General features: G+C 35.6%; 1 protein-coding gene across 1 annotated transcript; it reads right to left on the bottom strand.

The window, feature by feature from the left end:
* Positions 1–1,790: 1,790 nt before the first annotated feature.
* On the bottom strand, positions 1,791–2,735 carry LOC116900345 (olfactory receptor 10AG1-like). The gene has a single exon (XM_032902099.1). It carries the CDS (start codon positions 2,733–2,735, stop codon positions 1,791–1,793), a length of 945 nt encoding a protein of 314 aa, XP_032757990.1.
* Between the last annotated feature and the right edge of the window lie 11,564 nt (positions 2,736–14,299).

Here is a 14,299-nt window from a genome sequence, read left to right as displayed (position 1 = left end):
GGGGTCTCAAGCCCCTTCAGATCTTTCAGTCCTTTCTCTGATTCCTTCAACGGGGGTCCCGTTCTCAGTTCAGTGTTTTACTGCTGGCATTCGCTTATGTATTTGCCTTATTCTGGCTGTGTCTCTCAGGAGAGAGCTACATCCAGTTCCTGTTGGCCTGCACTTCTTTGCTTCATCCATCTTATCTAGTTTGGTGGCTGTATATATATATGGGCCACATGTGGGGCAGGTTATGAATGGGCGTTCCTAACTGTATCTTTTTGTTAATATTTTCTTTTACTATCTACTGTTCACACTTTGCATTTGCTGCCTGTTTGTGTCATAGAGACTATGATCACAAGCCACTTGAGAGTGGAAAAGTTTTGTTTTTGTTTCATTTGCATTTGCATTTGTGTGTGTGTTTGTGTGTGTGTGTGTGTGTGTGTGTGTGTGTGTGTGTTTCTGAGTGATAGTTCACCTAACTGTCAATAAAGAAAGTTAACATGAAAGTTTAAGCAGGAAGCTGGAAAGAAGGAGTACTTCTAAAGAGTTTACTTCATGTGTCTGGCTCAACTCTGTCCATCTTACTAGGGATGACATCATTCATAGGCTGTGGGCCTCCTACTTCAAGCAGAAATTGAGAAAACATCTCATTGATATGCCCAGAGTCCAATCCAATGGAAAGAAATCTTCAGTCAGGGCTCTGACTTTCTATGTGTCTCTAGTTTTTTAATCACAAACTAGTGTTTGTTGACAAAAACTAACCAGTTCATCTATGTCCTAAAACAGAAGCAAAGTAAAACCAAACAAAACAAAATCACCACCTTAAAAGTTTGTAAAAGAGAATTACTTTGAGATAGTATATCAAAATATCTGCTCAAAGACTCAGTACATTCCCAGTCTGTATTGTCCCTGCTATCTGAGATTTTAGATTAGAATTCTCAGTTCTTCTGGTAGCCTTGCTTTGCTCTGTTATTATGGACCCCAACCAACTGGAGTAGTAAATTAAATTAAATGTTTTGATTATAAAAACATGTACTTTGGAAAGTGAATATTGCACAAAATGTATGAATTAAAATGGAATAGTTGTTTATTTGATAGTGCATACAGAACTTTGCCTTAACATATACAAATTAAATCTTATTTGGAAATCATTACTACAGTAGAGTCAGATAGATATCGTGTAATTAAATCGAGTTCTATAATGTTAATATAACCAAATATAAAGTGATATATGCCCATAGAGTTAAATATTCATTGCCATTGTGATATGCATGTTACTTGGAATAATTATGAAAATTACAAAAATATACAAAGGCAAAAACTTGTTATATAACACTGCAACTATAAAACACAATGAACAGAAAGCTGCTTTAGCCTAATATATGGCTGATAGAAATTTCAAGATTATGAGACAATTTTACACTAAGAGAAGATTATTAGCATAAAAAGAACCAAGGCAAAAAACAGAACCAAAAATATCATCTAAATCTTTTCAGCAATGTTCACACTACAAAGATCAATATCAAATGGATATCACAATAGAAGTATCTGATTAGATAGGAACCATAAAAAGACAAAAAAACCCATTTGCAATTCACCCTTTATAAATGAGAAATCTCCTGACCTCACAGCATACCACTATCTGGAGGCATAGATTGGATGCTAGTTAGTAGAGATTAGCAAATAGGGCTACAGATGACCACACAGAAGTAGCTAAGAAGTAGCACTCTGTAACCCCCAAGATAAGAGTACACTGCGTTGCAAGAAGTTAATAGAATACTTTAGTTTTCAAGACATACACTGTAACATTATTTTCTATATAACAGTTTTTTCAGGGCACCAATCACATCCTTGTTTCTGAAGCTGTATATCAGGGGGTTAAACATAGGGGTTACAATGGTGTAGAATAGAGAGAAGACTTTGTCAATTTCTGGAGAATGGCTTGACTTTGGCCTTGAGTATGTAACAGTGGCTGATCCAAAAAACAAAAATACAACAAGCAAATGGGAAGAACATGTGGAAAATGCTTTTGCCTGTCCTGTGGCTGTTGGCAACTTCAGAACAGTGGCAATGGTTTTGCTATAAGAAGCAAGTATCAACATAAAAGGGACTGCAGCAAATAGTATAGCCACTAAGTAGACAGACAGCTCATTAATAGAAGTGTCTCCACAGGCCAGCTTCAGAATGGGAGGTATGTCACAGAAGAAATGGTTGATTTTGTTAGAACTGCAGAAATGTAGAGAGAATATCTGACAGGTTTGTCCTATCTGGACTGGGATACCTCCCAGCCAGGAGCCTACTGCCAGCCGAGTGCACTTTGTTGGGTTCATGACCAGAGGATAGTGCAGAGGGTTGCAGATTGCCACATAGCGGTCATAGGACATCACAGCCAGCAGGAAACTCTCACTGGCTCCCAGCATAAGGAAGAAGCATGTTTGTATGGCACAGCTCGGCACAGAAATGTGTCTGTCTTGAGTAGCAATGTTGAACAGAATCCTAGGAAGTGTGACTGATACATAACAGATTTCAAGAGTAGAAAAATTTGCCAGGAAAAAATACATGGGTTTCTGTAGTGCAGGATCAATTCTAGTTATCACAGTAATGAAGCTATTTCCAATTATGATTATCAAGTAAATTATGGTGAAGATTCCAAACAGAAACCCCTGGAGATTGGGAATTTCGGAAAATCCCAGAAGAATGAATTGTGTAATGGTGGAGGCATTGAGCTTTGCCCTGATCTGTGTGTGTTCCATGCTTGGAGTTGATTCAGTCAGCATTGCTACTGTTGTTACTGCATTTGGTTTTCTTATCTTATATATAAGCTACAGTTACCATACTTTAGAACTTCTTAACATTTCTAAAAGAATAAAAACAAATATACATTTCTTTGATATATTCTCAAATTTTGTGAAGTCTATTTCATGCCAGTCAGGATATGCAGTGGAAAGTTGTTTTTTTTTTGGAGCTGAGGACTGAACCCAGGGCCTTGCGCTTGCTAGGCAAGCGCTCTACCACTGAGCTAAATCCTCAACCCCGGAAAGTTTTATTTTATTTAATTTTTGCATTTTTTTTGCTCTTTTGAATTATTATGCATGCTATTTTAATTTTAGGTATCAGTATTTTAAACGCAAAATTTGAGTTAACATTTAGTTTAACAATAAATCATTCTTATAGTTGAATTTTTCTCTGTCCAGTAATTTGTTTTTATGATTAATAACTTGAGATTAATTTCATAAATTCTTAAATAATATATGAGCATTTTCTAAAAGACCTTAAAAGTTTCAGAAATAACACATATTAACATTTAAACCTTCTTCCTCTTTTAGGTTTAAAAGTTTTATTTATACACAGTATATTTTGGTATAATTATTCATTAACTGTCCACCAAATACTATATGGAATTTATTATCTGTGTTTTCTTCTTTTCAGGATACAAACTTTGAAAACCAATATCGTAATTTTTTAAGCAGATACTAAACTTTCTCTCCTTAAAGTAGGAACTTAATATAAAATAAAGAATGTTAAGGTCTTTCTATCTCAGTATGTTCAAGGATCATAAGCTGTACCCCCTTTCTCATCTGCACACATGGTCAAGGAAGTATAGCTAAGGCTATTATCTCTCCATTTTGAAGATGCATTTATTGTAGCAAAATCTGGTCCTTCAGAGCTTACTTCATGCTCCACCAAGCTCTTCATATTTGTCCTTATTGTTCTTACCCACCTAGTTCACTTGTTCCATTCATTTTTTGATTTTTGCTGCATTTTATGATTTGGAACACTGGCAAGTTATTACTCCTTTCTCTTATGCTTTATATACCTCTAGAACTATAATTTCCTTTTAAAACTCCTTTACATTATTTTTTGCTTTTTAATATTCATTATAAAATTTCAATTATTTAGAACCTTTTGTAAGCATTTCTTTCATAAATTACAAACCCAAACACACCTTTATCCAAAAATTATCATATACTCTTTTCACGTTACCCATTATCTTCCAGGTACATATTGTCTAACTACACATTTCATTGTTTTCAATAGTAGATGCATTGTCTTTAGTTGTAGAGCCTTTGGGCAAAATGTTAAATTTACAATGATCATCTACTCTATGAGAAACTGACTGTGTTATTCTCAATATTGAAAGTAATTAACAAGTTCAGTGATATTCACCTAAGGATTAATCAGTAAAGTCACTTCAAAGAAGAGTTTGGCTTTCAACTGAGTTTTGAAATTGTTATGTATAGTTGGTGTTCAAAAATTTATTCCAAAGCATAAATGCAAATTTGGTATGTGGAAGGTTTGAGACTAACTTGGTTGTGACAAGGATAGGAATAGTAAGTAAAAAATATTTTCTCCTTTGTACTATTTCATATGTTATAATAGAGTTAATGTAGTAATAGAACTTGATTCTAACATTAAAATCTACACTTCTCTTAATAAAAATTTAATATGAAAATGCAAAATTACTATAATGGAAACCAAAAGTTACAAATATTTTCTATTAAAATGTCAGGTCTAAAGGGTCATCTCAAGATCATAACACATTACAAAAGTTTCTCCCTTCTTGATTACACTACATAATGCATTTAAACATGTTTCCTGGTCTCCTTAATTCAGTGTAGAGTTATATTCACAGATTTTGACAAAATCTTTCAGCCAGATCATCTTCCTGAAAACCAGGAATTATGTAGGTGACATCTGCTTCCTTAATGATGTCCTGAAATGATGAATAGTATAAAAGATGCCTTTTGATTTGGTTTTACTCTACTCAATTAAGGAATAGGAGAGCAGGGTCTTCCTAATATTGTGGTCTCCATGTGTTTACATTTAAAACAATTTTAATAAAACCGTATGTTTCTAAGTAGAACTATAATATGTGTCTTAAAACATATAGATAAAAATTATATTAGTAGATATTTTGCATTCTCTACTTCTACATGATTTTTTTTTGGTTATTTCTGTCTCAGTGGGAAGTATCAATATTTTATCCAGAAAATAAAGTCATCAAAATATATTGTAATCATATATGAGATTCTCAAATAACTAATAAGTGGTATAAATAAATTACATTTTCAATGGAAAAGCCATCCACTTTATTCACATTTATTTAGTTTTCCATTTTAAACTACAGGTTAGCATGAGCAACTGTAAATGTGCATACTTACAGAAAACATACCTTCATCTTCCTTTGTTGCTTATTTCAATGTTTAGCATCTGAATCCCTGGCTTTGTGCATGCTAGGCAAGTGGTCCATCAATGTACTACACGATCAACTCCTGCATAATAAGCATCTTTTCCCATGAAGGATCCTCAAGTCTTTTAGCAGTTCTACTAATTTTCTGTTAGAAAACTTCATAACAATTAATTTTCACTAAGAAATGGAGTTCAAAAGAAATATATGAAAATTATGTAAATATAATATTCACATATGAAATAATAAAAATAAATTGAAAAGCTGTTATGTTACACAGTAAGATATAGTCCTTTTGGCATTGCCTAAAGATATTTGTACTTATTTAAATCACATACATTGTGAAAGAATGAAGTTCTTGAATGTCAATACTGTAATATCCAATAATGTAGTAACCCAATATACAGAAAGCATATAGAAAGCCTATAGAGCAAATATATAAAATAGAATCAAAGTAGGGAATTAAAAGTAGATTTGAGGTTGGGGATTTAGCTCAGTGGTACAGCGCTTGCCTAGGAAGCAAAGGCCCTGGGTTGGGTCCCCAGCTCCGAAAAAAAAGAACAAAAAAAAAAAAAAAAAAAAAAAAAAGTAGATTTGAACACATAAATGTTCTTTTGAAAAAAATCTAAACTCAGGTGAAGCATATGCTAATATGTCCCTAATAATTTTAAAATCTGTTATCAAAGATCTTAATTTTCAGCAACCATGAGTACTTTTGATAACTGTAGTTAATAGGCATATTTCAATGATGTTCATTCAACATTTTGATCATTTTTCATAGTTAGATTTTTATGAGATATGATCTCTAAATCATATATTAGTAAAAAAGCTAAATATATATAAGAAAAATTATTACTTTGAATGTAATTAAAAATGAAAAATCAATTATTACTTGACTTATGATAGCACATAAGGAGAAACTCATCCTTAATGACGTTAAGAATGTTTTCTGCTCCATAACATTTTATAATTAATGGTATTTCATATTTTGTTCTCAACTAACCTACATCATATCATCCTACAGCTAACATAAAAAAAACACATGAAAATACAAATTTGATGTATATCCAAAGTAAAATTATGCTAAACATGATCCTTACCTTTATAAATTTACAGAATAAAAATTTCAAATATGTGTGGTTTTCTAAGCTTAAGTATTAATTTATTTAAAGACAAGTTAGTCACCTTCTCAAATGTATTTCACACTGTGTGCTTTAAGTACAATACTGTCTCTGCTCTGGGAATAAATTCTTTCCCAAGTCACTTTTTAATTGAAGGGAATATGTGTCCTCATGAATCAAGAGGCTGAACAAAACAAAACAAAACAACAAAGAAGATACACTTTAGTAAACTATGTTTTGTAGTCTAAATATTCTTTTTCTATTTTGTGATTATAAGAAGATAATAGGAACAGGACTGGTATCTCAAACTTGGCAGGCAGAGGCAAAAGAATTGTTAGTTTGAAGCCTCCTAGGGCTTCATAGGAAGACTTTGTTTCTAAGCAAATAATGAAATGAAAAAAAAAAGTTTTAGAGAATGTATTAACTTTCAAAAAAAATAAAACCATTAAAAACCATCAAAAATTTGTAACTATTTTATTTAATTTCATATATTTATTTGAAACCTGAGTCTTTTTTATTCCTTCTTTTTATTTAATCATTTTTTTATACTCCAGATTTTATTTCTCTCCGAGTCCACCCTATGACTGTTCCACATCCCATACCTCCTCCCCAGGGCCCTGTCTCCATGAGGATGTCCCCAACCCTCCCTAACACCCCACCAGATTTCTGAACTCCCTGGGGCCTCCAGTCTCTTGGGAGTTAGTGTATCTTCTCTGACTGAAGCCAGATCCAGGAGTCCTCTGCTGTATATCTGCTGGGTGCCTCATATCACCTGATATATCCTGCCTGGTTAATAGTCCAGTGTCTGAGAGATCTCAGGGGGTGCAGAGTAATTGAGATTGCTGGTCCTCCAACAGGGCTGCCCTCCTCCTCAGCTTCTTCCAGCTTTTCCCTAATTCAATCACAGGGAGTAGTAGCTTCTGTCTGCTGGTTGAGTGCAAATATCTGCATCTGATTCTTACACTTCCTTGTTGGGTCTTTCAGAGAGTAGACATAACAGGTACATTTTTGGGAGTCCTCTATAACCTCAGTAATAGTGTCTGGCCTTGAGGTAACCCACTTTGGGCCTGTTGCTGGACCTGCTTTCCCTCAGGCTCCTCTCCATTTCCATTCCTGCAGTTCTTTCAGACAGGAACAATTATGAGTCAGAATTTTGATATGTAGGGTAGCAACCCTACCACTCATTTAATGCCCTGACTTTCTGCTGGAGGTGGGCTCTACCAGTTCAATTTCCCCACTGTAGGACATTTCATCTAAAGTCCCTCCCTTTGAGTCCAGAAAGTCTAGCACCTCCCAGGTCTCTGATACATTCTAGAAAGTCCAATGAATTTCCTACCTCTCAAGGTTGCCTGTTTCCATTTTTTCTGATGGACTTCAGGGCTTCAATCCTTTTCCCTCACCCAATACCAGATCATGTTCTCCTCTTCCCCCCATCCTCTTTCTTCTCTGGTTCTGTCCCTCCCTCCCCACTTGTGATTGCTTTCTTCTCCCTCCCAAGTGGGACTGAGTACTTACTTCGGCCCTACAGCTTGTTAATCTTTTTGAGTTCTGTGGAATATATCTTGGTTATTATGTACTTTTTTTTTTTTATTAACTTGAATATTTCTTATATACATTTCGAGTGTTATTCCCTTTCCCGGTTTCCGGGCAAACATCCCCCTCCCCCCCCCTTCCTTATGGGTGTTCCCCTCCCCACCCCCCCCCCATTTCCGCCCCCCCCCCCACCGTCTAGTTCACTTGGGGGTCAGTCTTTGCAGGACCCCGGGCTTCCCCTTCCCCTGGGGCTCTTACTAGGATATTTATTTCTACCTATGAGGTCAGAGTCCAGGGTCAGTCCATGTATAGTCTTTAGGTAGTGGCTTAGTCCCTGGAAGCTCTGGTTGCTTGGCATTGTTGTTCATATGGGGTCTCGAGCTCCTTCAAGCTCTTCCAGTTCTTTCTCTGATTCCTTCAATGGGGGTCCTATTCTCAGTTCAGTGGTTTGCTGCTGACATTCGCCTCTGTATTTGCTGTATTCTGGCTGTGTCTCTCAGGAGCGATCTACACTTCTGCACTTCTTTGCTTCATCCATCTTGTCTAATTGGGAGGCTGTATATATATGGGCCACATGTGGGGCAGGCTCTGAATGGGTGTTCCTTCAGTCTCTGTTTTAATCTTTGCCTCTCTCTCCCTGCCAAGGGTATTCTTGTTCCCCTTTTAAAGAAGGAGTGAAGCATTCACATTTTGATCATCCGTCTTGAGTTTCATTTGTTTTAGGCATCTAGGGTAATTCAGGCATTTGGGCTAATAGCCACTTATCAATGAGTACATACCATGTATATCTTTCTGTGATTGGGTTAGCTCACTCAGGATGATATTTTCCAGTTCCAACCATTTGCCTACAAATTTCATAAAGTCATTGTTTTTGATAGCTGAGTAATATTCCACTGTGTAGATGTACCACATTTTCTCTATCCATTCCTCTGTTGAAGGGCATCTGGGTTCTTTCCAGCTTCTGGCTATTATAAATAAGGCTGCTATGAACATAGTGGAGCACGTGTCTTTTTTATATGTTGGGCCATCTTTTGGGTATATGCCCAAGAGAGGTATAGCTGGATCCTCAGGCAGTTTAATGTCCAATTTTCTGAGGAACCTCCAGACTGATTTCCAGAATGGTTGTACCAGTCTGCAATCCCACCAACAATGGAGGAGTGTTCCTCTTTCTCCACATCCTTGCCAGCATTTGCTGTCACCTGAGTTTTTGATCTTAGCCATTCTCACTGGTGTGAGGTGAAATCTCAGGGTTGTTTTGATTTGCATTTCCCTGATGACTAAAGATGTTGAACATTTCTTTAGGTGTTTCTCAGCCATTCGGCATTCCTCAGCTGTGAATTCTTTGTTTAGCTCTGAACCCCATTTTTTTAATAGGGTTATTTGTCTCCCTGCGGTCTAACTTCTTGAGTTCTTTGTATATTTTGGATATAAGGCCTCTATCTGTTGTAGGATTGGTAAAGATCTTTTCCCAATCTGTTGGTTGCTGTTTTGTCCTAACCACAGTGTCCTTTGCCTTACAGAAGCTTTGCAGTTTTATGAGATCCCATTTGTCGATTCTTGATCTTAGAGCATAAGCCATTGGTGTTTTGTTCAGGAAATTTTTTCCAGTGCCCATGTATTCCAGATGCTTCCCTAGTTTTTCTTCTATTAGTTTGAGTGTGTCTGGTTTGATGTGGAGGTCCTTGATCCACTTGGACTTAAGCTTTGTACAAGGTGATAAGCATGGATCGATCTGCATTCTTCTACATGTTGACCTCCAGTTGAACCAGCACCATTTGCTGAAAATGCTATCTTTTTCCATTGGATGGATTTGGCTCCTTTGTCAAAAATCAAGTGACCATAGGTGTGTGGGTTCATTTCTGGGTCTTCAATTCTGTTCCATTGGTCTATCTGTCTGTCTCTGTACCAATACCATGCAGTTTTTATCACTATTGCTCTGTAATACTGCTTGAGTTCAGGGATAGTGATTCCCCCTGAAGTCCTTTTATTGTTGAGGATAGTTTTAGCTATCCTGGGTTTTTTGTTATTCCAGATGAATTTGCAAATTGTTCTGTCTAACTCTTTGAAGAATTGGATTGGTATTTTGATGGGGATTGCATTGAATCTGTAGATCGCTTTTGGTAAAATGGCCATTTTTACTATATTAATCCTGCCAATCCATGAGCATGGGAGATCTTTCCACCTTCTGAGGTCTTCTTCAATTTCTTTCTTCAGTGTCTTGAAGTTCTTATTGTACAGATCTTTTTACTTGCTTGGTTAAAGTCACACGAGGTATTTTATATTATTTGGGTCTATTATGAAGGGTGTCGTTTCCCTAATTTCTTTCTCTGCTTGTTTCTCTTTTGTGTAGAGGAAGGCTACTGATTTATTTGAGTTAATTTTATACCCAGCCACTTTGCTGAAGTCGTTTATCAGCTTTAGTAGTTCTCTGGTGGAACTTTTGGGATCACTTAAATATACTATCATATCATCTGCAAATAGTGATATTTTGACTTCTTCTTTTCCGATCTGTATCCCCTTGACCTCCTTTTGTTGTCTGATTGTTCTGGCTAGAACTTCAAGAACTATATTGAATAAGTAGGGAGAGAGTGGGCAGCCTTGTCTAGTCCCTGATTTTAGTGGGATTGCTTCAAGTTTCTCTCCATTTAGTTTAATGTTAGCCACTGGTTTGCTGTATATGGCTTTTACTATGTTTAGGTATGGACCTTGAATTCCTATTCTTTCCAGGACTTTTATCATGAAGGGGTGTTGAATTTTGTCAAATGCTTTCTCAGCATCTAATGAAATGATCATGTGGTTTTGTTCTTTCAGTTTGTTTATATAATGGATCACGTTGATGGTTTTTATTATGTACTTTTATCTTTGGCTACTATCCACTTATTAGTGAGTTATACCATGCATGTCCTTTTGGATCTGAGTTACCTCATTCAGGATTATATTTTCTAGTTCCATCCATTTGCCTGCAAAACTTACGATGTCTTCTTTCTTAATAGCTGAGTAATATTCCATTGTGAAAATGAACCTCATTTTCTATATTCATTCCTCTGTTGTGGGACATCTGAGTTCTTTACAGCTTCTGGCTATCACAAAGAAGACCACTATGAATATAATAGAACAAATGTCCCAGTGGCATGATGGGACATCTTTTGGGTATATTCCCAAGAGTGGTATTGGTGGGTTTTCAGGTAAGTTTATTTCCAATTTTCTGAGGAACCTCCAGATTTATTTCCAGAATGGTTGCTCCAGTTTGCAATCCCACCAGCAATGGAAGATTATTCCTCTATCTTCACATCTTCACCAACTTGTGTTTTCACCAAGGTTTTCTTATCCATTCTGATTGGTGTAATGTCATTTTGACTTGCATTTCTCTGATCACTAAGGATGTTGAATATTTCTTTAGGTGGTTTTCAGCCATTCATGATTCCTCTGTTGTGAATTCTTGGTTTAGTTCTATACCTCATTTTTTGATTGTGTTGTTTGGGTTTTTTGGTGGTTAGCTTCTTGATTTCTTTATATATTTTAGATGTTAGCCTTCTATTGGATGTGGAGTTAGTAAAGAATTTTTTTCCCAATCTGTAGGTTGCCAATTTGTCTTATTGACTATATCCTATGCCTTAAATACACTTTCCAGTTTCATGAGGTACCATTTATCTATTTTCAATCTTAGAACATGAGCCATTGAAGTTCTGTTTAGGAAATTTCTCTGTGTATCAATGAGTTTAAGACTTTTTCCCACTTTGCCTTCTATTAGATTCAGTGTATCTGGTTTTATGTTGAGGTCCTTGATTCACTTGGACTTGAGCATTGTATAAGGTGACAAATATGAGTCTATTTTCATTTTCCTACATACAGACAGCCAGTTAAACCAACACCACTTATTCAAAATGACCTTTCCATTGTATATTTTTAGCTTCTTTGTCAAAGGTCAAGTGTGCAAAAGTGTGCGCTTTATTTTTGGGTCTTCAATTCTATTCCATTGATCAACATGTTTGTCTCTGTACCAATTTGTATCACTATTGCTTTGTTGTAGAGCTTGAGGACAGGTATGATGATTCACTCAGTCATTCTTTTAGATGCTTAGTCCCTGTATTTTCTTTAGATAAGAAAAATTCTGGACTAAAATTTTTGAGATGGGTGGGTGGCTTCATCCCTCAAATGCTGACTGTGCCTATCCACTGGATATGGTCTGTATAGGTTTTATCTCTCCTGTGTTGAGTATTTCAGCTAACGCCATCCCAGTTGCATCTTGGGAGCATCTTGCTTCCCTGGCATTTGGAACTTTCTAGGAGCTACCTCTAGTTCCTGATCCCCAACTACTACATACCTCCATACAATTTCCTGATTTTCTGTATTTCTTCTTTATCTCTCCCCACACTTGATCCTACCCTTTCTGTTTCCCTCCCCCTCCTCTCTCTCTCTCTCCCAAGTCTCCCCCTATCTCTACCTCCTGTGATTATTTTGTTCCCTCTTCTAAGTACAACTGAAGCATCCACACTTTGGTCTTCCTTCTTGAGCTTCCTATGGTCTGTGAGTTGTATTGTGGGTATTTGAGCTTTTTTCCTAATATCCACTTATCATTGAGTACATACTATGTGTGTTGTTTTGTGACTAGGTCACTATACTCAGGATGATATTTTCTAGTTATATCCATTTACCAGTGAATTTCATATGGTCATTTTTAAAATAGCTGATAAGTACTCCATTGTATAAATGTACCACATTTTTGTATCCATTTCTCAGTTAAGGGACATCTGGGTTGTTTTTAACTTCTGGCTACTGTAAATAAGGCTGCTGTAACATAGTAGAACATTATAAAGTAATATAACTACTTTTTTGTAGACTCACAGATGCTCCCATTCAAATACATGTTGACCCTCCTGTGTTTCAGCACTCCTAGAGCCCAACTTTCTCTCACTGGTATCTTGGTACAGAGAGCTGTGTCACAAGGTCCTGGATGTTTTGGGTTAGAAGCTTTTTCCATTTTCCATTTTCTTTGCCAGCTGTGTCAATATTTTTTATGATATCTCTGCCCCTGAGATTCTCTCTTCTATCTCTTGTATTCTGTTAGTGATGCTCACATGTGTGACTCCTGATCTCTTTCCTAGGTTTTCTATTTCTAGGGTTGTCTCTTTGTGATTTCTTTATTGTTTCTATTTTCATTTTTAAATCCTGGATGGTTTTATTCATTATTTTAAATTGTACTAACTATAGCTGTTTCATTATATATCAATGTTATCTTCAAATTCTAACATTTCAAGTTATACTCATAAACCTCACTGGTGTTTAGAAGTTAATATATAATAAAATTCTAAGGATATTAAAACAACATCAGCCTTGCATTTATCTATAATTATATGGATCTCAATAGACACTTTTACTTCGACTAGTTTTTAGACTCCTTATATTTCACATATTTATATACAAAGCTCCCATGTAGTATTGATTCCATTTTTAATTGTTTGATCACATGTCTATGATTACATATTTTAAATATTTTCATGCACTATGTGTGTATCTCTTGTTTACAGATTCATTGTATTTGCACACATGCATATTTATACCTGAATGGAACCCAGAGGTCCCCCTTACTTTCTGAGACATGTTCTTCTACAGAAACTTGTTTACAATTATTTAGTCATAATTAGACTAACAACCATCCAGTCTCCAGTCTCTCAGCATTAAGATAACAAACTTGTGATAATCTGTCCGAATTTATATGTGGTTTTCATGACTCAACTTGAAATTCTCATAATTGAAAATGAATATTTTGCTGACTGAATAATCTCCTATGTCATAAGATATTTCATTTTTGTTTACTGTTCTATAATTTTAATTTTACTTTTGAGGTTTTAATATAATTTCAAGAATACTCCCTTCTTCTTTCTCTTTGCAAACCCTTCCATAAAAATCCCTTTCTACTCTTCTCAAATTCATAGCCTCTTCTGCCTCTAATTGCTATTATATTCATATATAATATACAAACAACTGGCATACTCTACCCTGAAAAATATTACCTCTCTCTTTCTCAGTTTACTATAGTTCTTTCTGTAGGATTAATGATTCACGAGGTACTTTCTGTCCACTATGGCATGTTTATTGGTGTCATTTTTGTTCAGTTCATGTTTGGCTATATATATATATATATATATATATATATACTATATATATATATAGTATATATATATCAGTATATATATATATACTGATGTTTCTATGATAAACAATTTCACAGCAAATTTCCTAGTCCTCTGACTCTTACAAACCTCTGAACCATCCATTTCTCAATATTCACTGAGCCATAGGTCTTTAGGTGTTTTATAGATATATCTGGGTGTGGGCTTCATAATTCAGTATTTTGATGGGTTCTGGTTTTCTGTAGTGATCTCCTATAGCAAAGATATTTTTTCTAGCTGAAGTTTGAAGACCATTTATTTGTGGGTATACAGACAAATGTTTATAGATGGTTGTTAGGGGT

The sequence above is a fragment of the Rattus rattus genome, chromosome 5, assembly GCF_011064425.1.
Source record: "Rattus rattus isolate New Zealand chromosome 5, Rrattus_CSIRO_v1, whole genome shotgun sequence".
Classification (NCBI taxonomy): domain Eukaryota; kingdom Metazoa; phylum Chordata; class Mammalia; order Rodentia; family Muridae; genus Rattus; species Rattus rattus.
The sequence above is the reverse complement of the archived record's forward strand: the minus strand, read 5'-3'. Positions and strand labels throughout refer to the sequence as shown.

Bases quoted from the DNA above. Each gene is read 5' to 3' on its own strand.
- LOC116900345 (XM_032902099.1), bottom strand. From the start codon at position 2,735: ATGGAACACACACAGATCAGGGCAAAGCTCAATGCCTCCACCATTACA.